This window comes from Erpetoichthys calabaricus, chromosome 17, assembly GCF_900747795.2.
Source record: "Erpetoichthys calabaricus chromosome 17, fErpCal1.3, whole genome shotgun sequence".
Lineage (NCBI taxonomy): Eukaryota > Metazoa > Chordata > Cladistia > Polypteriformes > Polypteridae > Erpetoichthys > Erpetoichthys calabaricus.
Window position 1 is genome coordinate 8,820,067 of NC_041410.2, and position 25,057 is coordinate 8,845,123.

At 42.8% G+C, this 25,057-nt stretch overlaps 1 protein-coding gene across 1 annotated transcript; it reads left to right on the forward strand.

Moving 5' to 3' along the window:
* On the forward strand, positions 1-24,618 carry pglyrp6 (peptidoglycan recognition protein 6). Its single transcript, XM_028791277.2, has 5 exons — positions 1-209; positions 7,196-8,080; positions 13,895-14,105; positions 18,067-18,361; positions 24,471-24,618. Exons 1-5 carry the CDS (start codon positions 125-127, stop codon positions 24,504-24,506), a joined length of 1,512 nt encoding a protein of 503 aa, XP_028647110.1. The 5' UTR covers positions 1-124; the 3' UTR covers positions 24,507-24,618.
* The last annotated feature ends 439 nt before the right edge of the window (positions 24,619-25,057 follow it).

The window sequence follows — 25,057 nt, forward strand, 5'->3', positions numbered from 1 at the left end:
TTCCGCAACATTTGCCCGTCTGTACTGAAACGTGCCAAATGCCCCGCTGATAATAAAAAAAGAAAAGGCCAACCCAGCAGCGTTAGATTCATCTAACAGGAACACTGAATGGTTTGAAGACAAGATGGTTACTGCACACTTTGCATTTCTTCAGCTCCTGCTGCTGTCACTCCTACTTGCCTCAGGGGTAGCTATGCCCACCGAGGAAGGTGAGTATCCATTAGGAATTGTTCAGCCTAAAAGAGGTGGTCAGATTAGAGGGATTATCGAACTAGGTAGAGTCTCAGCAAACAAAAGAAATTTACATCTTGCCTGAAGAAGGGGCCTGAGTTGCCTCGAAAGCTTGCATATTGTAATCTTTCTAGTTAGCCAATAAAAGGTGTCATTTTGCTTGGCTTTTCTCTACAGCATGTGGGTGTAATTTAAGTAGGGGCTTTGTTAGGGAGCGTCCGGGTGGGCAATTAGCAAAATTAACAAACGCTTTGAAAGTTAGCTAAAATATCTGAGGGAGAAATTATTATTATACTTACAATAGAGCTTTTCAAAAATGAATTGCAGGTTGAGCACCATACACAGTGAACAAACACAATCAGGGCCGGATTTATATGAAAGAGGCCCTAGGCTATTCCACTTATGAGGCCCTTTCACCTTCCATTTTTAAGTTTGTAAATTACATGAGAGATAATAAAATTTTGCTAACAATTTGAATGTAGGCCCCTCTTGATCTTGAGGCCCTAGGCTGAAGCCTAGTTAGCCTATAGGAAAATCCGGCCCTGAACACAATACAAAAGAAAGGGAGAGCGTGTAACCGGGTTTATACTTCACGCGACACGACGCATGCTCCAGCGGACGCTCCTGCTATGTAAGCGTTTTACTGTTTATACTTGTAAATCTGGAAGAATCCAGCAGGTGGCAGTGTGAGATATCATCACGGTGAGAACGGGTTCAGCTTCGCTGTGTTGTGAATTGCCTGGAACATCCATTAAATTCCGATGACACTTTACCGCAATATCTCTGGATGTTTAATGATTAAATCCATTAATCCAGGGATGTGCCCATTCCAGCTGGCATTGGGCACGAGGCAGAAACAATCCATGGATGGGCATCGGCTCAAAGCAAGGTGAATACAATCACTCACACACGCTAGCGTCATTTTAGTGTCATCAAATCTGTATACCATTGGAAGGAAACCAGAGCACAGTGTGGAAACCCAGCAGGAAAAACATCCAAACTCCAGGCAGGGAATATCAGCGACATGACTCCCTGCGAGACGGCAGTGCTACCGCTCTGCCACCGTGTCACCCCCATGTGTGTAATTATTAACAGTACTCACTATTTCAATGAAATTAACTATTTATCTGTAAAATGTAACATACATACTTTAATGCATTTCATCTTGAAAGTGATATCAAGTATAAATCTGAGGATTCTAAATGCGCAGAGACTTGGAATATCAGACATTTAATGTGTTCTGTGTGGTGCTGCTGCTGTCAGGTCAGTAGGAAGTCCAAGAAGCTTGTAGCGATTAAAAACTGAGATGACGTTTACGACGATCTGCTTTAATGATAAAGTAAACTATGAGGTTAAAGTTAACATTTCGAGATTAAAGCCGAAATTTCCACTTTAATGATAAAATACACCTTTTCACCATGTTCTTAATTTTTTTTTTCTCTGTGGCTCAAATACAGAGCCGTACATTAAGTTGCAAAAAAATAGACGGCACAAAAGATGGTGTGTGAGACTTTTAAAATGTAACGATCGGGAATATGCGACGCTTGAATATAAAAGCACCACAAGTGCATCTGCATGTCGGCATTTTGCTTCACCACATGTAACCATTCATCAAACATCGAAGTGCACACCCCGATCAAGCGGCTCTCTGTCACATGTTCAAAGTAAACAGAGACCTTGACGTCACATTCCGACTTTTAGCACACTGCGCCCCTCGACTTTTTGCTGGAACTGCAACTCGTGCATGCGTCACGTTCATTTCTGAGGACCTGGGGCCTCATGTATAACGCCGTGCGTAGAACTCACACTATAACATGGCGTAAGCACAAAAGCGGGATTGTGCGTACGCACAGAAAAATGCAGATGCAGGAATCTGTGCGCACGCATACTTTCACGTTCTTCTACTACATAAATCCCGACTTGCGTGAAAAGTGACGCACGTGCACGCGCCTTCTGTCCCGCCCCAACTCCTCCCAGAATTACGCCTCTTTGAATATGCAAATCAATATAAATAGCCTTCTGTGAAAAGACAATGGGAAAAGCACGGGAGAAAATAAGAATTTCAGCGAATACCAAGTGGAGGCAAATGAAAAACGTACTATTTGTTGGTTTAAACAGTGGGATAATCAACAAAAGAAAGTTGATCGAGTGACAGAGTGTCGGAGAAACTTGAAGGCTCAACTTTCACAAAGTCGCACAGTGCCCGAAATAAAAAAGAAATCACATATCAAAGTCGCTGTGAAAAGGCGAGTCGTAGCCCACCGTCTGAGTGTCATATGAAAGCTTATTAGGGTACAGACAAAAAAAAGGCACACAGTGGGGAAAAAAGCACGAAATGTCAACTTTAATCTCGAAATTTCCACTTTAATCACGTAGTTTATTTTGCCATTAAAGTAGAACATCATAAACTTCATCTTAAAATCGTTTAATTTACTAGTTTCTCAAATCCTATTGTAACTAAAGTGGCACGTTAAATGCTTTGTTCTGTATTTGATCTTCTATGTGCTCCATGTGTATGAATCACTGCCTGCTTTTTAAACGGGCTCTCTCTTTCTCCGACAGGACACATAATCCATTACATTCGAGATATTACAGCTCTCTGAATAATTAAAATACTGAGATGTATACGTGATATCTTTTTCATGATGATAGGAATGAAAGCGTGTTATTAAACATGGGAACACGGTGGCGCAGTGCTTGTTCATATCTCACGCAAGAGGCTTGCTGCGCTATGCGCAACCTTCAATTAAATAATTTATCACAGCAGTACTGTCTCTTTCAAACGTACTAACCTCCAATTCCTGTCCTTACTTTTCTTTCTCCAAAAACTCAATCGCCACACAATAAGCTATGTAATAGACGTGAAGCCATCTGTAAGCTTAGAACTTCGATTCTTCAAAACTTTTAAGGAACATTGAAATATCTTAGTAGTACATGTTTAATTATTATATCCGTCTATCTTTCCAGTGTCGCGTCAGCACCAGCAAGAATACAGCGCAAGGCAGGAACAATTACTGAACTAGCTAGCGCTGCGGCACCGTGTCCTCACATGTTTAATTATAAACAATACAGATTATTTAAATGAAGTTAAAGTTTTATCTGTATAATATAATCAACATGTTTTGCTGCATTTCGTCTTAGAAATGAATACCGTCATCACATGTAAATACGCACTTTATAAAGTGGCGCAGGTTGTGCAATATTATAACTGTAGTGCAAGTTTACAGTGGGGTAATTGTACTTATAAGTACAAACAGTTCTACAAGGAGCATTTGATGGACTGATTTATTGCGTTTAGAGTTCTTGGGATGAAACTGTTTCTAAACCGCGAAGTCCGTACAGGGACTAAAGCGTTTGCTGTGGCTCAGGCAGCGTCTGCTTCATTCTGTATACCGATAATTCTCTTTCCAATCAGCTGCTGCTGTGATGCCCCACTCAGATACAGTGATATAAATACTCTGAGTGGTGCAGTGAGAGTAATGTGGAAAAAGATGATCTGCTGTGGCAATCCTTAACGGGATCAGCTGAAAGAAGATGCAGTGAGAGTTACAACGCTAAAGCAGTTCTGGTATTTGGAATACTATGGCTATTCCCTGGACCATTATATTGCTGCAGGTTAATTACAATCAGATGCATTACACTAATAAACAATATGCAGTTAATTTCAGTGTATTTATAAAGCCGCGCCAGGAATGTGGATTTAAGAAAGAAAGAGTGATCACACAGGAACAGTAGCACTGCTTTGACACTGGGTGCCGCCAGTCTGCAAAACCGGGCGGATAAATTGCGTACGCCAAGGAATGAGTTACCGTGGAAATGTGCGTGGCTTTATGCCAAGTTTAGGTTTTATACATCGCGATTTGAGCGTGGAAACGGGAGTACGCAACATTTCTGTGCGTACGCACCGTTTATACATGAGGCCCCTGCTCAGAGGACGCGTCAAATGAACTCTGAGAACGCGTTCCCTGCGCGTACTCTGAGCAGATCCTCAGAAATGAACGTGACGCATGCGCGAGTTGCAGTTCCAGCAAAAAGTCGAGGAGCGCAGTGTGCTAAAAGTCGGAATGTGACGTCAAGGTCTCTGTTTACTTTGAACATGTGACAGAGAGCCGCTTGATCGGGGTGTGCACTTCGATGTTTGATGAATGGTTACATGTGGTGAAGCAAAATGCCGACATGCAGATGCACTTGTGGTGCTTTTATATTCAAGCGTCGCATATTCCCCGATCGTAAAGACACGAGACATTTTAAAAGTCTCACATACCATCTTTGGGCCGTCTTTTTTTTTTTTTGCAACTTCACAACAGCAACAGAATGTACAGAGCTATATTTGAGCCACTCAGAAAAAAATTAAAGACATGGTGAAAAGGTGTATTTTGTGATTAAAGTGGAAATTTCAGTTTTAATCTTGAAATGTCCAATTTAACCTCATAGTTTACTTTATCATTAAAGCAGACCGTCATAGACCTCATCCCAGTTTTTAATCGCTACGGCAGGCAGCAGTAGATCACCACACAGAACACATTAAATGTATGATATTCCAACACTCTGCAAATTTAGAATCTTTAGATTTATACTTGAAATCACTTTCATGATGAAATGCATTAAAGTATTCACAGCGCATCACTTTTTCCACATTTTCTTATGTCACAGCCTTATTCCAAAATGGATTAAATTCATTTTTTCCCTCAGAATTCTACACACAACACCCCATAATGACAACGTGAAAAAAGTTTACTTGAGGTTATCGCAAATTTATTAAAAATGCAAAAACTGAAAAAGCACATGTCCATAAGTATTCACAGCCTTTGCCATGAAGCTCAAAACTGAGCTGAGGTTCATCCTGTTTCCCCTGATCATCCTTGAGATGTTTCTGCAGCTTCATTGGAGTCCACCTGTGGTAAATTCAGTTGACTGGACCTGATTTGGAAAGGCACACACCTGTCTATAGAAGGTCCCACAGTTGACAGTTCATGTCAGAGCACAAACCAAGCATGAAGTCAAAGGAATTGTCTATAGACCTCCGAGACAGGATTGTCTTGAGGCACAAATCTGGGGAAGGTTACAGAAAAATTTCTGCTGCTTTGAAGGTCCCAATGAGCACAGTGGCCTCCATCATCCGTAAGTGGAAGAAGTTCGAAACCACCAGGACTCTTCCTAGAGCTGGCCGGCCATCTAAACTGAGCGATCAGGGGGAGAAGGGCCTTAGTCAGGGAGGTGAACAAGAACCCGATGGTCACTCTGTCAGAGCTCCAGAGGTCCTCTGTGGAGAGAGGAGAACCTTCCAGAAGGACAACCATCTCTGCAGCAATCCACCAATCAGGCCTGTATGGTAGAGTGGCCAGACGGAAGACACTCCTTAGTAAAAGGCACATGGCAGCCCGCCTGGAGTTTGCCAAAAGGCACCTGAAGGACTCTCAGACCATGAGAAAGAAAATTCTCTGGTCTGATGAGACAAAGATTGAACTCTTTGGTGTGAATGCCAGGCGTCATGTTTGGAGGAAACCTGGCACCATCCCTACAGTGAAGCATGGTGGTGGCAGCATCATGCTGTGGGGATGTTTATCAGCAGCAGGGATTGGGAGACTAGTCAGGATAAAGGGAAAGATGACTGCAGCAATGTACAGAGACATCCTGGATGAAAACCTGCTCCAGAGCGCTCTTGACCTCAGACTGGGGCGACGGTTCATCTTTCAGCAGGACAATGACCCTAAGCACACAGCCAAGATATCAAAGGAGTGGCTTCAGGACAACTCTGTGAATGTCCTTGAGTGGCCCAGCCAGAGCCCAGACTTGAATCCGATTGAACATCTCTGGAGAGATCTTAAAATGGCTGTGCACCAACGCTTCCCATCCAACCTGATGGAGCTTGAGAGGTGCTGCAAAGAGGAATGGGCCAAACTGGCCAAGGATAGGTGTGCCAAGCTTGTGGCATCATATTCAACAAGACTTGAGGCTGGAATTGCTGCTAAAGGAGCATCGACAAAGTATTGAGCAAAGGCTGTGAATACTTATGGACATGGGATTTCTCAGTTTTTTTTATTTTTAATAAATTTGCAAAAATCTCAAGTAAACTTTTTTCACGTTGTCATTATGGGGTGTTGTGTGTAGAATTCTGAGGGAAAAAATGAATTTAATCCATTTTGGAATAAGGCTGTAAAATAACAAAATGTGGAACAAGTGATGCGCTGGGAATACTTTCCGGATGCACTGTATGTTGCATTTTACAGATAAATCGTTAATTTCGTTGAACTAATGAATACTGTTAATAATTACACACATGGGGGTGTCACGGTGACAGAGCTGTAGCACTGCTGTCTTGCAGGGAGTCACATCGCTGATATTCCCTGCCTGGAGTTTACATGTTTTCCTGCTGAGTTTCCTCAGTGTTCTCCAGTTTCATTCCAAAGATATGCAGATTTGGGGATTTGGTCCCGCTAAATTGACTCCAGTGTATGTGTGAGTGCTTGTATTCACCTTGCGATGAGCTGATGCCCGTCCAGAGATTGTTTCTGCCTCATGCCCAATTCTTGCTGGAATGGAAACATCCCTGGATTGATGGATTTCATCATTAAACATCCTTTTCAGAGATATTGTGGTAAAGTGTCTTTGGAATTTAATGGATGTTCCAGGCAATTCACAACACAGCAAAGGTGAACATGTTCTCACTGTGATGATATCTCGCACTGCCACCTGCTGGATTCCTCCAAATTACGTAAAGTACGCGCGCAAGTCTAAACAGTACAACGCTTGCGTAGTAGGAGCATCAGCTGCAGCATGCGTCGTGTCGCATGAAGTATAAACCCGGCCTAAACGAGCCCTTAGGAAGTACGAGAAATGAAGTGTGTCCATAACAGGCCCACCGCTTAGACTTACAGGTCACGAGGTCTCATGTAATGCTGTTGTGCACAAACCCAAGCTTCTTTTCTAAGACTCCTTTGCTTTTTTCATTTGCGATCTCAAGGTGTTCCCTCCTTCCATATGGACAACGTGATCCAGATCATAGAAGAACTTGAGCGCCTCAACCCGCAATGGGAGATCCTCGACACCGTGCAGTACTTTCGCCAGTGGCACAACTACAACAATGCATACCTGGAACATCTTTTGGGCAAGCTGTCCCCTGCCAGTCAAGGCCTGAAACAAGATCCTAAAGAGCCTCAAGGCAACCCAATGGGCCAAAAATTTAGCCCCAGTTATTCAAGCTTCCTTGTGAAGGTCTTAAAGCACCAGGTGATTGGAGATGTGGAGAGTGGTGTGGTTTTAACACCAGATGGAACCTCTGTGGCTGTATCTCCTCTCATAATTGGCATAGAAGCTGGCCTGAAACGAAACACCCGTGTCATAACAGGCCTGGACAGTCTGATTGCAGCAACACTAGGGAAAGATCTTGGCTTGTCTCTCCTTAATTTCCGCAATGGCCTTCAGAGCAAAGCATTGGGTCCCAATGGCTGTTGGGATAATATTTCTAGGGCCCAGGTTTACGTCCTTCTGGATGATCCTTCTCCAGTAACCGATGCCTTTATCAATGGTGCAATGGACGGAGTGGTTTTGGGTGCCCACCTTTCAATACCTGACAAGCCCAACTCTTACAATCTAAGTGCCTTGTTGAAGGACTACTACGTCTCCAGTGGGACAAAGAAGCCAAAGAATGATGTGGACCTGAGGAGCAATTTCAGGCGCAGTCTTTTTGCCGCTCTGGTCAATGTCAGTGTCCTGCAAGATCAGGCTCTAGCGTCTGTCCTTCTGTACAAGAACCTAAGCAGTGATTCTCATCTAGTGGCTTTGGACGAAACACGTCTGCATGACCCAGTGAAGCAAGGCATACAGGAGTTCTACGAAACATACGTTGGTAAGTTGACAGGAGAAGATCCTCGAAGGAAATCCACAGGGTGACTTCACCTTGCTTCTCCATTTGTTTCTTCATTCTCTATTATCATTCTGCCTTCTACAAAATTTCCTCCTTTTTATTATGCTTGCATATCCTTTCTACGTAGAGATGTGGTAGCCAGTTCCATGTTCTTCACTAATTTGCCTTCCATCACTGAATCCTGCTCTCCGGTACTCCTTAGTCCATTGTGCTCCGGTCCTCTGTTCTCCTTTACTACTTTACTTGATTCCATTCTCAAGCCGTTTCTCCTTTTGTTCTCCATTAAAACTCCATTCTTAGATAATAAACGTTTAATTGTTCTGCTGTTATGAATATCTGGGCATCCTGCAATGCAAAGGCGGCTCCTCATTTAGCGCCTCATCCTGCAAATGGACAATTTGATCGTCTGTCTCTTGTACACACAAACATTTCCACCTCATTCATTTGACGTACACTTTGCTTTGTCCCCCCCATGTGTCTTACTGCTGCCATTTTCTTATCTGGGTGGAATTAAAGAGTCGCATAGTTTGGGGGAGAAACGATCTCCTCAATCTGTCAGTGGAGCATATTCATATTCATATTCACATTCATATTCGTATTCTTCACATTACTCTCCACCCATTTTGAATATTTTCCTAATCATTTCTTTTCAGTTTTACTGCTTGCTTATCCCGTTGACATTCCGGTTATTTATTCTTGATGTTGTTCATACTCCTTTTCCATTTCTCTTGTTTTCTACAATCCCCTCTTGACCTTCGGTTGCTCTACTGGTCCATTCCACATTACCTTTTTACGTCCTGGTCACGTTCCCCATGTTCTTCATAGCATTCTCCTGCTCTTAAGTGTTGCTCATCATCCCCACCATTCTTTAACTCTTCTAAATCAGTGGTTCTCAATCTGTGGGGCGGGCCCCCCTAGGGGGGCACAAAGTAACAAGAAGGGGGTGTGCGAAGATGTGAAAAAGGAAAACAAGAATCGAAAATATGAAAAATACATCTATTGAAACCAAAACAAATTAACTTAAACTACATTCTGATACTAGAAAAATAAATAGAGAGTTAGATAAATGTCGATAAAAGTTAAGTAGGTATAATAAAATATGCATCTATGATATATCATTAATTAAAAAAGAACAAACTGGTATTAGTGAGCTCCTTTCAAAAAAACCTTAGTGGGGGGCACGATTAAAACTGTTATGAAAACTCGGGTTACAAACACTTAAAGGTTGAGAAACGCTGTTCTAAATGATACCAAGGCTGTTACATTGTTTTCTCTTTCCCATTTCTCTTATTTCAGAATTGCTTTCAAGCTCAGTACGTGTATTCATACAGTTCATATCTCTCCATTATAAAAGAAAATTCTTGAGACGAGACTATTGCCAAGAGATTTTTTTCAAGTCTCGCCCTCCTCTCCACCATTTCTGGTTCACGGCCCACGCCCGCGGTCCTCTCACCTCTCATTGGTGTGAATGCTTTTGTCAGACACAGTTCCTGCGCTCTCCGCTCTTATACATTTTTACGTTTTCCTCACTTTAAGTTCCCAATAAATGAAGACATATTATGTCCAAATCTTATTGAAGAATTCCATCCTGAAGGGTTATCAACAGAAGAAATGAGTACATGGGCAATCCTAGCACCGAGAAACGAGGAAGTCAGATAAATTTATGCGAAAATTGTCAATCGGTTACACGGCATATTGATTAAATGCGTATCAATAGACTGTGCTGAAACAGTTGGTGGTGATGGTTTGGAAAATGAAAACATCAACTTACAATATCACGAAGAATACCTACAACCGTTAACACCGTCGGATCTTCCACTGGCTGAATTACTGCTGAAAGAAGGACGTATCGTAATGTAATTGCGTAATTGATGTCTGACTGATGGGCTATGCAATAGGACGAGATTAGTTGTATTCAAAATTGGTTGAAACAATTCTGACTTGTAAAATTTTAACAGGCAACAAGAAAAGTAATGTAGTACATCTAAAATGAGACACCAAAGGAGATTGTGATATGCCATTCGTATTAAAACGTTTACAGTTTCCCGTCAGAATAGCTTTTGCAAAGACAATTAACAAATCACAAGGACAAACATTCGAAAAAGTCGGTTTATTTAGTAGAGAGAAAGAAACGAAATTCAGTCACAGGCAGTTATACATTGCGCTGTGATGATGAGAATCCAAACATGGTGTGGTACGCGGCTGGAGGTCAGACCCGGCCGGGCCGCCTGGAAGGACTGGGTTCTGGCATATTTATCTTCCGGGCCACGAGGGGGCAACCGCCCTGGAGTAGAAGAGGCCCACGGAAGGGGAGCAGGGAGGCTCAAGACCGTTGGGGCCTCTGGTCACCGCCAGGGGGTGCCCCGAGCCTCATGGAGCCCGGGACTTATTCACTTCTGCCACACCCATGGAGGACGATCGTTCCAGGGTCACCCGGAGTGCTTCTGGGTGCTCTCCCGACGCTTCCGCCACACCAGGACGTGACGTCACGTAGGGCAACTGGAGCTCATCCAGGTGAGGATAAATGGGGCCGCCTCCCTCCTGTCATTGAGCTGGAGTCGGGAGCAGGAGCAGGACGAAGCTCCTGGAGAGAGGAGACAGGTGGCCCAGGAAAAAAGGTGACTGGGGCTGAAGACACAGTGTTGTTGTGCGGGACTGAGTTTGTGTTGTGTGGAGAGGAAAAATAAAACATTATTTGGATAAAGATGTGGTGTCGGTCTGATGGTGTCCGGGCAAATATCACAACGGAATCAAAATTCAATGTGACATCAATGAAAAGTTAATTCAATAAATTGTTTTTAACTGAAGTTTTACAGTAAAAGTGTACTTTTAAAAAGTATTTGCATATTAATTTCAAAGCCAAACAGAAGGAAAACGTATAACGCAACGAATACCACTAACACAACATGAAACAAATTCATTTCTTTCAATTTATTATGTTTTACTATTTGTTACTATGATTAATTACTTGCTGTAATGTAAAATAGTTAGTTTTATTATGCATATGAAAATAACAATCTGTTTAAATTGTACGTCCGCCTCCCCATACGTGATGTGGCTAGCGTGTCGCGCCCGCCCGAGCAGGTGGCAGAGCCCTCATATCTGTCTTTATGTAAATCACTTGCCTTTATTTTCGACTGTTTTCACATTTTCTTCTCCTTCTTCTATTTCTGCCATTTCTCATACCTGCCTATTTTCTATTCCTTCTGCATTCTCATATTTGTTCACATCTGACTTCCCTCCAATGTGCTCTTATTCTTCATAATATTCTTTATACTCCAGTTTCATTTCAGGTAAGATGGGCACACACTATGGCACTTTACCCAGAGCCCCAAACATCCAAGTGCTTCTTCAAATCAGCTCAAAGTAGAATTGAAAGTTTTATTGTTAATACTCGCAAGGTATGAGATTCATTCCTGCAATTTGTTTTGATGAAATCTTTGTAGAAATTCTAGATATAATGTTTTAAACACAAACATAAGCCATTTTAACAAGTTGTGGGGACACAGACAGGTAGACACGATTTACGCACCACAACACGTTTATTTACATGATTTACACAGACACAACCCAGTGCCGCAGTAACAATCACCCCAAAGTCCAGGCCCTCAACACAATGCCTTTCTCTTCTCCTGACCGTCTCCACTCCTCTCCTCCGAGCTCCGTCCTCTACCACCCGACTCCAGCCATCGAACGGAGGGAGGCGGCCCCTTTTATACACACCTGGACTGCTCCAGGTGCCTCCTAATTAGCTTCTGCTGGCCCTCCCCAGTGTGGCGGAAGTACCGGCCGCACACCCAGAAGCACTCCAGGTGTCCCTGGTCTTCTTCCCCTCAGCACTTCCGCCACACCCGGCGGTGACCACGGGCACCTATAGGGTTGAGGTTCCAAGCTCTGTTCCCGTGGTCCCCAAAGCCACCAGGGCGGTCGCTCCCACATGGTCTGGGGGAGGTGTAAGTCCTCCTCCGGTCCTCCTGGGCATCCCGGCTGGGTACCATCCCCAACCTCCTGTGACAAAGTATTAAAATAGTAACCCTTTGCCTGGTGCCCAACAAATTCGTCATGTTGATAAAATTCAGGGTCTTGGATAAATTGCCCACCGCGGCCTGGTCATTCAGCCCCATAATCACCCCCTGTCTCTGATGGACTCTCTCTCTTACCCCCTTTACTACTTAACGGCTCATGTGTGGTGAGCATCACTGGCACAAAAATGGCTGACGCTGCATGGTGCCAATTGAAATGGAACCCAACTCACTATGAAGAGTGCTTTAAGTAGTGAGAAACCCATCCATCCATCCATTTTTCAACCCGCTGAATCCGAACACAGGGTCACGGGGGTCTGCTGGAGCCAATCCCAGCCAACACAGGGCACAAGGCAGGAACCAATCCCGGGTAGGGTGCCAACCCACCGCAGGACACACACAAACACATCCACACACCAAGCACACACTAGGGCCAATTTAGAATCGCCAGTCCACCTAACCTGCATGTCTTTGGACCGTGGGAGGAAACCGGAGCGCCCGGAGGAAACCCACGCAGACACGGGGAGAACATGCAAACTCCACGCAGGGAGGACCCGGGAAGCGAACCCAGGTCCCCAGATCTCCCGACTGCGAGGCAGCAGCGCTACCCACTGCGCCACCGTGCCGCCCGTAGTGAGAAACCCGCTATATAAATGTAAAGAATTATTATTACTGTTTTTATTAGAATGTAAAAGACTGGGTTCACTTCCCGGGTCCTCCCTGCGTGGAGTTTGCATGTTCTCCCCGTGTCTGCGTGGGTTTCCTCCCACAGTCCAAAGACATGCAGGTTTGGTGGATTGGTGATTCTCAATTGTCCCGTGTGTGTGCTTGGTGTGTGGGTGTGTGTCCTGCGGTGGGTTGGCACCCTGCCCAGGATTGGTTCCTGCCTTGTGCCCTGTGTTGGCTGGGATTGGCTCCAGCAGACCCCCGTGACCCTGTGTTCGGATTCAGCGGGTTGGAAAATGGATGGATGGATGTAAAAGACATTTATGTACGTATTGAGTTTTTCCATCTTTTGACTTTTCACCATCATCATGATTTTCATTCTGCTAATTTAACTCATTATTTCCTAATGAGCACTTTGGAGGGTCCGGCGTTGAAGGGGCTGCAGCCTTTCAGTGTTGTTTGCCCAGCTAGGGTCCTTCATTTTCTCTTTGATTACAATTACAATTGCTCTGTCTGATTTGAATTTTTGTACTTTAGTTTTGTTTATAATCTGTGTTTTATCTATTGTTCGGTGTCCTTGAGTGTTTAGAAAGATGCCTACAAATAAATAAAATGTATTATTAAATTATTATTATTATTAATAATAATAATTCATTTTATTTATATAGCGCCTTCCCCCTGCTCTCTTCTTGTTGTTAATTGTCACTATTAGAATACAATTAAGGAAGTAGCTACACCAAAAAAGGTCAAATGAATTGGAAAACAACAATAGAGTTAAGTGTTTAAGACTCTAGCAAAAATATAAATATTTCTAAATGTCTTAGGAATATTATAATCACACTGATGGTTCTTTTCTGAACGCAGACTAAGAAGAGAGAAAAAATTAATTCAGTGACATCAATTAGAGGTAAAATGACTGATTCACAGATTGTGAAGTTAGAGCAAAAAACTGAAGCCCCTTGTCGGCCCCGTTGCCGAGTTTGAGAGCTGCAGTGACTCGCATGAGCGGCTCCGTCTTCTAATTCTGGAATGTTCTCCTGCGCATGTGATGTCCTTTGTGATTCCTTCTCCTTTGCCTGACTTGTGCACCTTTTTCTCTGATCTCCAGAATGTCCTACTATTATCCCCCGCTGCATGTGGGGGGCTCAGCCCTATAAAGGGACCCCAACTAATCTGACCCTGCCTCTCAAGTTTGTCTACATCCACCATACATACGAGCCCGGCCAGCCCTGTACCACGTTTGAACAATGTGCTGCAGACATGAGGAGCATGCAGAGATTCCACCAGAATGACCGTCAGTGGGATGACATTGGCTACAGGTGACTTAGTGTAACTGTTGATGTCCAGGCCATAAGTGACAACTTGTAAATGATTCAGTAATGAGAAAGAAAAATTACTCAAGTGAAAGAGGTGCCAGAGATTTCATGAAACTCATCAGTAGTATTAGGCGCAGGGGTCTCCAACACGTCGCTCAAGAGCTGCCGGTAGCTCGCAACCCCATTCCAAGTAGCTCGCCAATGGGTTAATGAATCCTACATGAATTTGAAAACTTGATTAGTCAAATTAGTGGTGGGCGATCTTTCCAAAAAATCATATTCACGATCCTTTTAACCCAAAATCACGATCCACAATCTGAATTGCAGTCTCTCTTTTCAATGTGGTAGACACTTCAGGGAATATCCGGACTCGGACTCATCAAGACCTAAGTAACACTTTATTTTAAATATCAGACAAAGTTGAATTCAATTGTTCTCTCGTTCGCTGGCTAAGCGGAGTGAAGGACCACGCCCCGAAGCTGACACGTGAGTGAGGAAGGCCCCGCCCCTCGGCCCGGATTCGCGTTAATAAATCGGCACCGCAAGCAAACTCTGATAACAGAACGAAATGAGAGAAGTCGCAAAATCAACCGGAATGTTCAAGCAAATTATAGAGAAAAAAAAAACGATCTAAATCCGTTAAGTAGTTCTCTCGTGAAAAGCGGATAGACAGACAGATTTTATATATCATATACCGTAGTAGTAAACCTTCAACATAATGTGCAGTTAAATAGTTCAACAGCATTCTCAGCATTTCTGGAGCTTAGTAGAGCCTGATAACTATAAGAATCTTCACCTAAGAGCTCTGGAAAATGTCTGCTGTGTTTGGGTCTCCTTGGTGAGTCTGACATGAATGTCATGAAGTCAAAGTTCAGAACAAGACTGACAGACGAACACTGAAATGACTCCATAAGAGTGAACCTCAGTGGCTCCACTCCACCGTACACCTCAGTGCCAGTCATCTGACGAACTAAAAAACACGTCACACATGCGACTGGACCTGTGAATAAAGTGACATGTGACAAAATGACAAAGGAATAAGTCAGATGTGTGTGTTTGGAATTGCATTGTTTTCTTTTGACAGCATTCCTGTTTTAATTCATTAGCGTGAGATACGCTAGATGGGCGGCACGGTGGCGTAGTTAGGAGACCTGTGGTTCGCTTCCCGGGTCCTCCCTGCGTGGAGTTTGCATGTTCTCCCCGTGTCTGCGTGGGTTTCCTCCCACAGTCCAAAGATATGCAGGTTAGGAAATTGGCCCTAGTGTGTGTTTGTGTGGGATGGCACCCTGCCCAGGATTAGTTCCTGCCTTGTGCCCTGTGTTGGCTGGGATTGGCTCTAGCAGACCCCCGTGACCTTGTGTTCGGATTCAGCGGTTTGGAAAATGGATGGAGATACGCTAGACCAGGGGTAGGCAACGTCGGTCCTGGAGTGCCACAGTATGTGCAGGTTTTTGTTCCAACCCAGTTCCTTAACGAGAACTCAATTATTGCTGATGAAGCACATATTGCTTAAGTGACATTTTAATGCTTCATTTTAGTGGTCTCGCTTGTTAAGGTTCTCCAACCTTAATTGCTTATTTCAATCTTAAACTGCTGCATTCAGTGTTTTAATTGCTCCTTATTAGCAATAAGATGTAAAACAGGGGTAGGCAATGTCGGTCCTGGTGAGCCGCAGTGGCTACAGGTTTTCATTCAACCCAATTGCTTAATTAGAAACCAATCATTGCCAATCTCAGACCTTATTTAATTTTATGGCTTGTTAGTCTGTGCAATGTAAGGCTTTTATATCGTAGATTTTTTTCCTTTCCAAGGATATCATCCAAATGATTTGAAGCCTAAAACAGATCATTTTCAGTCTGTCACATTTTTCTATTAAGTGTTTTATTAAATCAAACCGTGCATGATGAACACACACAGATGTAATTGGAAAAAAGCTAGCTGGAGAACTGCTGGCTGCTTTGTCTTTTACATCTTATTGCTAATAAGGAGAAATTAAAACACTGAATGCAGCAGTTTAAGACTGAAATAAGCAATTAAGGTTGGAGAACCTTAACAAGCGAGACCACTAAAATGAAGCATTAAAATGTCACTTAAGCAATATGTGCTTCATCAGCAATAATTGAGTTCTCGTTAAGGAACTGGGTTGGAACAAAAACCTGCACATACTGTGGCACTCCAGGACCGACGTTGCCTACCCCTGCGCTAGACAATGCATACAGACATACAAAATGCACTCGTAGGTGAACTAAATATTTTTTGTGATGTTTTAATGTAAAATGTGAGTTGTGGACACCAACATTTTGTAAATGTTCAGACAAAACAAGCGTATTCAGTTTGTTTGGGTTGAAATAAGCGATGAGAATAAACGTTAGAAAACACGAGTTGCTTTCGGCCATTTTCATTTTGTAAAAGTAGCTCTCAGGGGAAAAAAGGTTGGAGACCCCTGTGTTAGGGTGTTGTACCGTGTTAGCCGTTATGAATGTAGTGAGAAGTCAAGGAAAATGACCGCTTTTATTGGCTAAGTAAAAAAGATTACAATATCGTTAGCCAATAAAAGGGTTCATTTTGTTTGACTTCTCACTACATGAAACTCATCATGAAAAAATGAGACCATCCGTCGATCATAAAACAAGCAGGAGTGTCCATCTTAATAATCAGGATGGTGTTTTACTGTCAGCTACTTTTTGCTCAATGAAGTAAGAAGCAAGAACGGCTACAACAGATATTTTATTATTTCTTGGTACGCACGGTGGTTGCTGTGCCGCCTCACAGTATGGAGATCAGGGTCCGTGTCTCAGGTTCTCCCTGCATGGAGAATTTGCGTGTCCTCCCTGTGTCTGCATGGGTTTCCTCCCACAGTCCAAAAGACACGCAGGTTGGCGATAATAAGCTGACCCCGGTGTGTGTTTGGTGTGTTTGCCCTGTGATGGACTGGCGCCCTCTCCAGGGTGTGATCCTGCCTTGCACCCTGTGCTGTCTGGGAGAGGCTCCAGCTCCCCTGCAACCCTGGTCTGGATTAAGTGGGTTGGAAAATGACATGACATTTCTTTCTCAAAGAAATCTTTAAATCAATTTATTTTATATATTTTTATTATGTTCTGTTTTATGTCATTTAATTTTTTTTTCATGCTTTGTACTTTTATGATGTAACGTGCTTTAGACACTTGCTGTGTGAACGGGCACTGAAGTAATAATCCTTAAATCTTTCAGCCATACTATTATGTAAATCATTAGCTATTGGCAGTGGGTAGCGCTGCTGCCTCATAGTTAGGAGACCTGAGGTTCGCTTCCCAGGTCCTCCCTGCCGTGGTGTTTGCATGTTCTCCCCGTGTCTGCGTGGGTTTCCTCCTACAGTCCAAAGACATGCAGGTCAGGTGCATCGGCGATCCTAAATTGTCCCTAGTGTGTGTGCTTGGTGTGTGTGTGTTCTGCGGTGGGCTGGCGCCCTGCATGGGATTTGTTCCTGCCTTGCGCCCTGTGCTGGCTGGGATTGGCTGCAGCAGACCCCTGTGTTAGGATATAACGGGTCGGATAATCAGTACCGCCGCTCCCTATACGCAGAGTACGCAGTCTGCGTAGGGCACCAACTCCCAGGGCACCAACTCCCAGGGGGGCACCATCCCAGCTGCTCAAAAAAAATCGTTTTTATATATTAATAAATTAATAATATACATATACAAATAAACAAAAATATAAACGTATATATTGCATTTTACAGTGAACACAGAGTAGGCTAAGCACACCTTATTTGAATAAAGTTCTATTTTGGCCCCTATAGTAGGTGTTTTTTTTATTATTTTATTTTTACTTCTGTAATATTTGGGGGAGGGGGGCACAAAAGTAAATTTCTGCTTAGGGCACCCATTTGGCCAGCAGCGGCCCTGCGGATAATGACTGACTGACTGACTGACTGACTGATTAGCTATTAGGCCATGCTAACCCATGTATGTCTCTTTTTTTGCAGCTTTGTGGCTGGCTCCGACGGCTATCTCTATGAGGGGCGTGGATGGTTCTGGGTGGGTGCCCACACAAAGGGACACAACTCTTTGGGTTATGGAGTAAGCTTTATTGGCAACTACATGGAAGAGATTCCAGCAGGCTTTACTCTTTCTCTGGTCAAAGACAGTTTTACTACATGTGGAGTTCGAAAAGGTCACCTCGTCCCCAACTATACTATACATGGCCACCGACAGCTGGTGGCTACAAGCTGCCCGGGTGACGCATTATATTCAGAGATATCAACCTGGAAACACTTCAAGGTAAGAAGGCATCGGAGACCAACGTCAGAAATGAGCTTCTGTGATAAGTGAAACGCTGCTGCCACCTAGAGGAGAGTTTGTTAATAGCACCCCACGGAATTGCAAGCAAATGAATGTTTAAGTATCTATCAAAGTTTTATTGCTGTCATAGGTTACAAAGTCCTCAAATACAGTACTCCAAAAATATCAATTTTGAAAAAATGTAAATATGGTTTTAATGGGGTCGATAATACTATAGTTTGATTCCAAGCCTGGTCATTTTCTACCGGAGGGGTCCACATGCATTTTCTTTAACTCACCCCAATATATGTATTGTGCATTGATTGGTTGCTTTAAATAAGCTTTGTCTTAGTTAGTGTGATTTTGATCTGGATTCCTTGTTTAGGCCCAAGGGTGTCACAATAGGCTTCAGCCCACCCCCCAAATCCCCCCAGTCAGAGTTAGAAAAGACAGTGCAGAAAATGAATACATTAATGAGTTTGATGGGAAGTAAATCAATTACTTTAAGCTGTAAACACCTTTAGCTAAACACACTTAATAATCACCCACCTTGTGTTTGTTTTTTAGCAGACACCACTCTGGGGTGCTTTCCTCGTAGATCAGGGGTCCTCAATCCCAGTCCTGGAGGGCCGCAGTGGCTGCAGGTTTTTGTTCTCACCTGGTTGCTTAATGAGAAAGCAATTCTTGCCAATAATTTCATTTCATGGCTTGTTAGTGCTTTAACTCTGCTATGTCAGGTCATTCTCATATCTTAGATTTTCTTCCCCTTTCTAAGGATATCATCCAAATGATTTGAAGCCAAAAATGGAGGAGTAATTCTCAGTCCTTCACTTTCCTTCCAAGTACTTAATTAAACCCAATAGTGCGCGATAAATACACACGGGTGTAAATGGTAACAAGCTAAATGGTGAAATGCTGGTCTCTCTTGTCATTTGCATTTATTGCTAATTAGGAGCAATTAAAAAAACCAAGAATACAGCTGTTTAAGACTAAAATAAGCAATAAGGGTCCAAAATCTTAACAAGCGAGACCACTAAAGTGAAGCAGAAGTGTTACTTGAGCAATGAGGGCTTCTTATTAAGCAATTGGGTTGAAGCAAAAACCTGCACATACTGTGGCACTCCAGGACCGACGTTGCCTACCCCTGTCGTAGATGATTAGTGCATCTTCTAAATCAGGGGTGTCAAACTCCAGTACTGGTGGGCCGCAGTGGCTGCAGGTTTTCATTCTAACCCTTTTCCTAATCAGTGACCAGTTTTCAGTGTTAATTCACTTCTAATTCAGCCCTGTTTTTAAGGATTCAGTCCACTGAATTTATTCTTTTCTTCACTAAATGACAGCCAAACAGAAATGAGACGTGAAAGGACCCAACGGATGAGCAGCTAAACTGGATTCAAACTCCAACTGATTTCACTCCAACCAACCTCTTAACGAGAAGCTGATTCTCGCTGTTAATTAAGCCCGTTATTTAATTCCATGGCTTGTTGCTGCTCTCATTCTGCCACAGCAGACATTTCCAAAACTTTTAATTTTTCATGTTTTTGTTCTAAGAACGCCATCAAGATGTTTTGGTGACCTGAGTGATCAGCCTTACCGAGACCATCATGTTTCTTTATTTTCAGATATTGTGTGATGGGCACAGGTGAGCTGGTCATGTGGCGGCTCGTTTTGTGTCTCATTATTGTTTGGCTACTAATTAAGGATAAAGAGACAACTAAGGGACCTGAGTCAAATGAATTAAAACGAAGGCAAAATAAGATAATTAGCAGCAAAAAATGGTCACTAATGAAGAAGATGGTCAGAATGAAAACCTGCAGCCACTGCGGCCCTCTAGGACACCCGTGTTCTAAATTCACTCTTCACGTCTGGAGCAAAAGAAGGTTAAATGACTTGTTCAGGGTACCCCAGTGTCCTCTATGCCATACTGCATAGACGGCAATTACAATGGCTTTAAAAAGTTGAGTAAATAGTTGGAAGAGGATTCCATTGCTTTGTATTACCTGGCATTACTATCATGAATGGGCGGCACAGTGGTGCAGTGGGTAGCGCTGCCACCTCGCAGTTGGGAGACCTGGGGACCTGGGTTTGCTTCCTGGGTCCTCCCTGCGTGGAGTTTGCATGTTCTCCCCGTGTCTGCGTGGGTTTCCTCTCACAGTCCAAAGACATGCAGGTTAGGTGGATTGGTGATTCTAAATTGGCCCTAGTGTGTGCTTGGTGTGTTTGTGTGTGTCCTGCGGTAGGTTGGCACTCTGCCCGGGATTGGTTCCCTGCCTTGTGCCCTGTGTTGGCTGGGATTGGCTCCAGCAGACCCCCGTGACCCTGTGTTCGGATTCAGCGGGTTGGAAAATGGATGGATGGGTGGATAGTATCATGAATGCTATTCTCCCTGTCTCCACTAGGTGTCATCAAGTATGAAATTCACTGTTATGATAAAAGGTTAAATTGCTTTCTCTTTACAGATTAGGCCTCAATGAACAGGGTCGGATTTCCCATACGGCCAAACTAGAGGGCGCAGCAGTCAAGGGGGACGTATATACAGAAGAAATAACAACCAAATATTTACAGATTTTTCAGTATTATTTTGAAAAGGCCATATAAAATGCTGTTTTTAAAATTTACATCCATATACATTAAATAAATTGAGCGGTAGATTTACATTGCCCATCTCTGCTTGCGCTGTCTTGCTCAGTCACAGGCAAAAAGCATTTGCTATTTCTCTCTCACACACTCAGTGTTAACCACGTGTTAATGGAAAATTGCAGATTTGGCGTTACAATAGTGATTCCAAGTGATTCATTACGCTCATATCGTTTGACTTCTACATATCTACTGATAGTCTTCTTCTTCTTTCCGGTTGCCACAGTGGATCATCTTCTTCCATATTTTTCTGTCCTCTGCATCTTGCTTTGTCACACCCATCACCTGCATGTCCTCTCTCACCACATCCATAAACCTTCTCTTAGCCCTTCCTCTTCTCCTCTTCCCTGGCAGCTCTATCCTTAGCACCCTTCTCTCATTATACCCCTTATCTCTCCTCTGCACATGTCCAAACCAACGCAATCTCGCCTCTCTGACTTTGTCTCCCAACCAGAGCTGACCCTCTAATGTCCTCATTTCTAATCCTGTCCATCCTCGTCACACCCAATGCCAATCTTAACATCTTTAACTCTGCCACCTCCAGCTCTGTCTCTTGTGCCATGGTCACCAACCCGTATAACATAGCTGGTCTCACTGCCGTCCTGTAGACCTTCCCTGTCACTCTTGCTGATACCCGTCTGTCACAAATCACTCCTGACACTCTTCTCCACCAACTCCACCCTGCCTACACTCTCTTCTTCACCTCTCTCCCACAATCCCCATTACTCTATAAGTAGGTATGTAAAATATATCGTTACTACTTTTATAAACTGTTTAGTTTACTCAGGGCTGTAAGCCTGAAAGCCATAAGCAGAAAACGTTGACAGGAGTGTTCGCCAAATTATAGTGGGGGGGGGGGGGGGGGGGACTGAGATTTTTATTACAAAACATGAAACATACACAACTTATGGCTTGTTTATGCAGCCTCATTTAATGTGGTGTAATGTAAGTTTGACACAAAATGCAAAAGATTTCAATAAAATTCTATAATGCCAGATAAGAATCGATGTAAATCTTTTGTATTTTATGTCAATTTTATTCGCTGTTTTGCGTATCGAATACACCATCTGGGTGAATAATTTGAACTAATGAAAGAAGTAATCGCTGTACTATTTTGGTTTATTATTTTTATGTTTTTAACCTGGTTTTAAATTAGTGATTTTAAATTTATTTTTTAATAAAAATTAATTAATTTATTGAAATAATGAATTATTTTTTAAAATCTTGATTACTTCTTTTGTATCAGCTGATCACTTTTTCAGCGTACCACCTATAGTTCCAAAACAAAATCCTGAATAATACAATAATGATAAGTACTGTACTTATAGTCTTAATTTATTTTTGCATAGCATTCAAATAGTTTATTCCATGATCTATAATTCCCACAACTATCTATTGCATATGATAGTGTAGTTTTGAAATAAAAATATACAGCCATATGAAAAAGTTTGGGAACCCCTCTTAATTCTTTGGATTTTTGTTTTTCATTGGCTGATCTTTTAAAGTAGCAACTTCCTTTTAATATCTGACATGCCTTATGGTAACAGTAGGATTTCAGCAGTGACATTAAGTTTATTGGATTAACAGAAAATATGCAATATGCGTCATAACAAAATTAGACAGGTGCATAAATGTGGGCACCTCAACAGAGATATGACATCAATACTTAGTTGAGCCTCCTTTTGTCCTCTAGACGCTGTCCTCCTATAGCCTCTGATGAGTGTCTGGATTCTGGATGGAGGTATTGTTGACCATTCTTCTATACAAAATCTCTCAAGTTCAGTTCAATTTGATGGACAGCCTGCTTCAAGTCATCCCATAGATTTTCGATGATATTCAAGTCAGGGGACTGTGACGGCCATTCCAGAACATTGTACTTCTCCCTCTGCATGAATGCCTTTGTAGATTTCCAACTGTGTTTTGGGTCATTGTCTTGTTGGAATATCCAACCCCTGCGTCACTTCAACTTTGTGACTGATGCTTGAACATTATCCTGAAGAATTTGTTGATATTGGGATGAATTCATCTGACCCTCGACTTTAACAAGGGCCCCAGTCCCTGAACTAGCCACACAGCCCCACAGCATGATGGAACCTCCACCAAATTTGACAGGAGGTAGCAGGTGTTTTTCTTGGAATGTGGTGTTCTTCTTCCGCCATGCAAAGCGCTTTTTGTTCTGACCAAATAACTCAATTTTTGTCTCATCAGTCCAAAGCACTTTGTTTCAAAATGAATCTGACTTGTCTAAATGAGCATTGGCATACAACAAGCGACTCTGTTTGTGGTGTGAGTGCACAAAGGGCTTCTTTCTCATCACCCTGCCATACAGATGTTCTTTGTGCAAATTGCACTGAATTGTAGAATGATGTACAGATACACCATCTGCAGCAAGATGTTCTTGCAGGTCTTTGGAGGTGATCTGTGTGTTGTCTGTCACCATTCTCACAATCCTGCCCATATGCCGCTCCTGTATTTTTCTTGGCCTGCCAGACCTGCTGGGTTTAACAGCAACTGTGCCTGTGGCCTTCCATTTCCTGATTCCATTCCTTACAGTTGAAACTGACAGTTTGGACCTCTGATATGGCTTTTTGTAGCCTTCCCCTAAACCAGGAGATTGAACAATCTTTGTTTTCAGATCTTTGGAGAGTTGCTTTGAGGATCCCATGCTGTCCCTCTTCAGAGGAGAGTCAAAGGGAAGGAAGCACAACTTGCAATTGACCACCTTAAATACCTTTATAACTCATGATGGACACACCTGTCTATGAAGTTCAAGGATCAAAGATCATCAAACAAACGGAAATTATTACCCGGTGAAATAACAGAACAGCGAAAAGAAATTGAATACAGTATATTGTTCAGATTTAAAATTTAAGTCGGAGACTTGTAGATCGTCTAAATCGTGTTGCCATCAGGGAAAAGTAGCGTTTCTTCCCAATGAAGAGGCCTATCGGCGAGAATTAAAAGATCTGTTGTTTGGTGAAAGTGAAATCCACATACACTGTCACGCTTGGATCACAGAGTTGCACAGATACACCGGAGATTTTAGAGAAAGAAACAAGCGAAGCAAGCAGGGGGTGAAGCCCCCTAGTTTTTTAAATTTTCAATTACAGAGTAACAGGGAGAAACAGACTACCTCTTAGCTTCAGCTGCAAATTTGCAATCAAACCTTAATGAGATTGCAGACCATAATGCAGACACCCATACCTCCTCATTGAATGTAATGCATGCTTTATTGGGGTGTTTGAGAAGACCAAAGAGGAAACCCCATGAAGACTATGAAAAACCAAGAAAAAGGACTTGCAGGGAAATGAACCTGAAGTTGTTAGGCAGCAGCGTCAACTGCAGATCAAATCAAATGTTAACATCGACGGTAAATTTTCTTAAAACAGATTGTATTTGTAGTACCATGAAATAAGTTTATTTTTTAATCTATTACTGTTTTATTGTTTTTTTTTTCTTTCTCACCTCCCAGGATGTCCAGAAGATTCACCAGCAGAAGTCTAAATAGAGGAAGCGTTTAAGCAATGAAGCCTGCATCAGATGGACAGGATTTCTAGACTGTTACAAACTGTGTGATCTTTTCAAAGCTGTAATAAAAAGGGTGGAAATTTAGAAATGTGGTCCTGCAGTAAACGCTAATTTCATATTAGTAAACAAGGAGGGGGCAAATATACCGAGGCTGTGAAGCCTGGCAGGGCAGTCTTACCAGCATTCTAGGCAGAGGTAGATTTAGGGGTGTGCAGTTTGGGGGGGCCTAGGGCTGCCAACCCCATGTGGGGCCAGTTACGTCAAACGCTGTTACCGGTGTGTGTGAACGGTATAAACTTGCACGCACATTTAATAAAAATAATGTTAATATACACCAGATTTTCTCATTACAGTATTTAGCTAAATTTTTGCAAGATAACATGTGGACTTAATCAAAATATAATAATATAATCTATTAAAAAAGTGTGCCATGATCTCTTCCACTCATGGCGGCGACAGCGATACGGCTAAACGAGTAATAAAACGTTGCTGAATGTTCCACTACCAAACACTTCCTGCACTGTTTCAACG

Excerpts from the sequence above, each read along its gene's own strand:
- pglyrp6 (XM_028791277.2), top strand. The coding sequence starts at position 125 with ATGGTTACTGCACACTTTGCATTTCTTCAGCTCCTGCTGCTGTCACTC. Across the intron at positions 210-7,195 it reads AGCTATGCCCACCGAGGAAG|GTGTTCCCTCCTTCCATATG; the intron begins GTGAGTATCCAT and ends TGCGATCTCAAG. Across the intron at positions 8,081-13,894 it reads GTTCTACGAAACATACGTTG|AATGTCCTACTATTATCCCC; the intron begins GTAAGTTGACAG and ends TCTGATCTCCAG.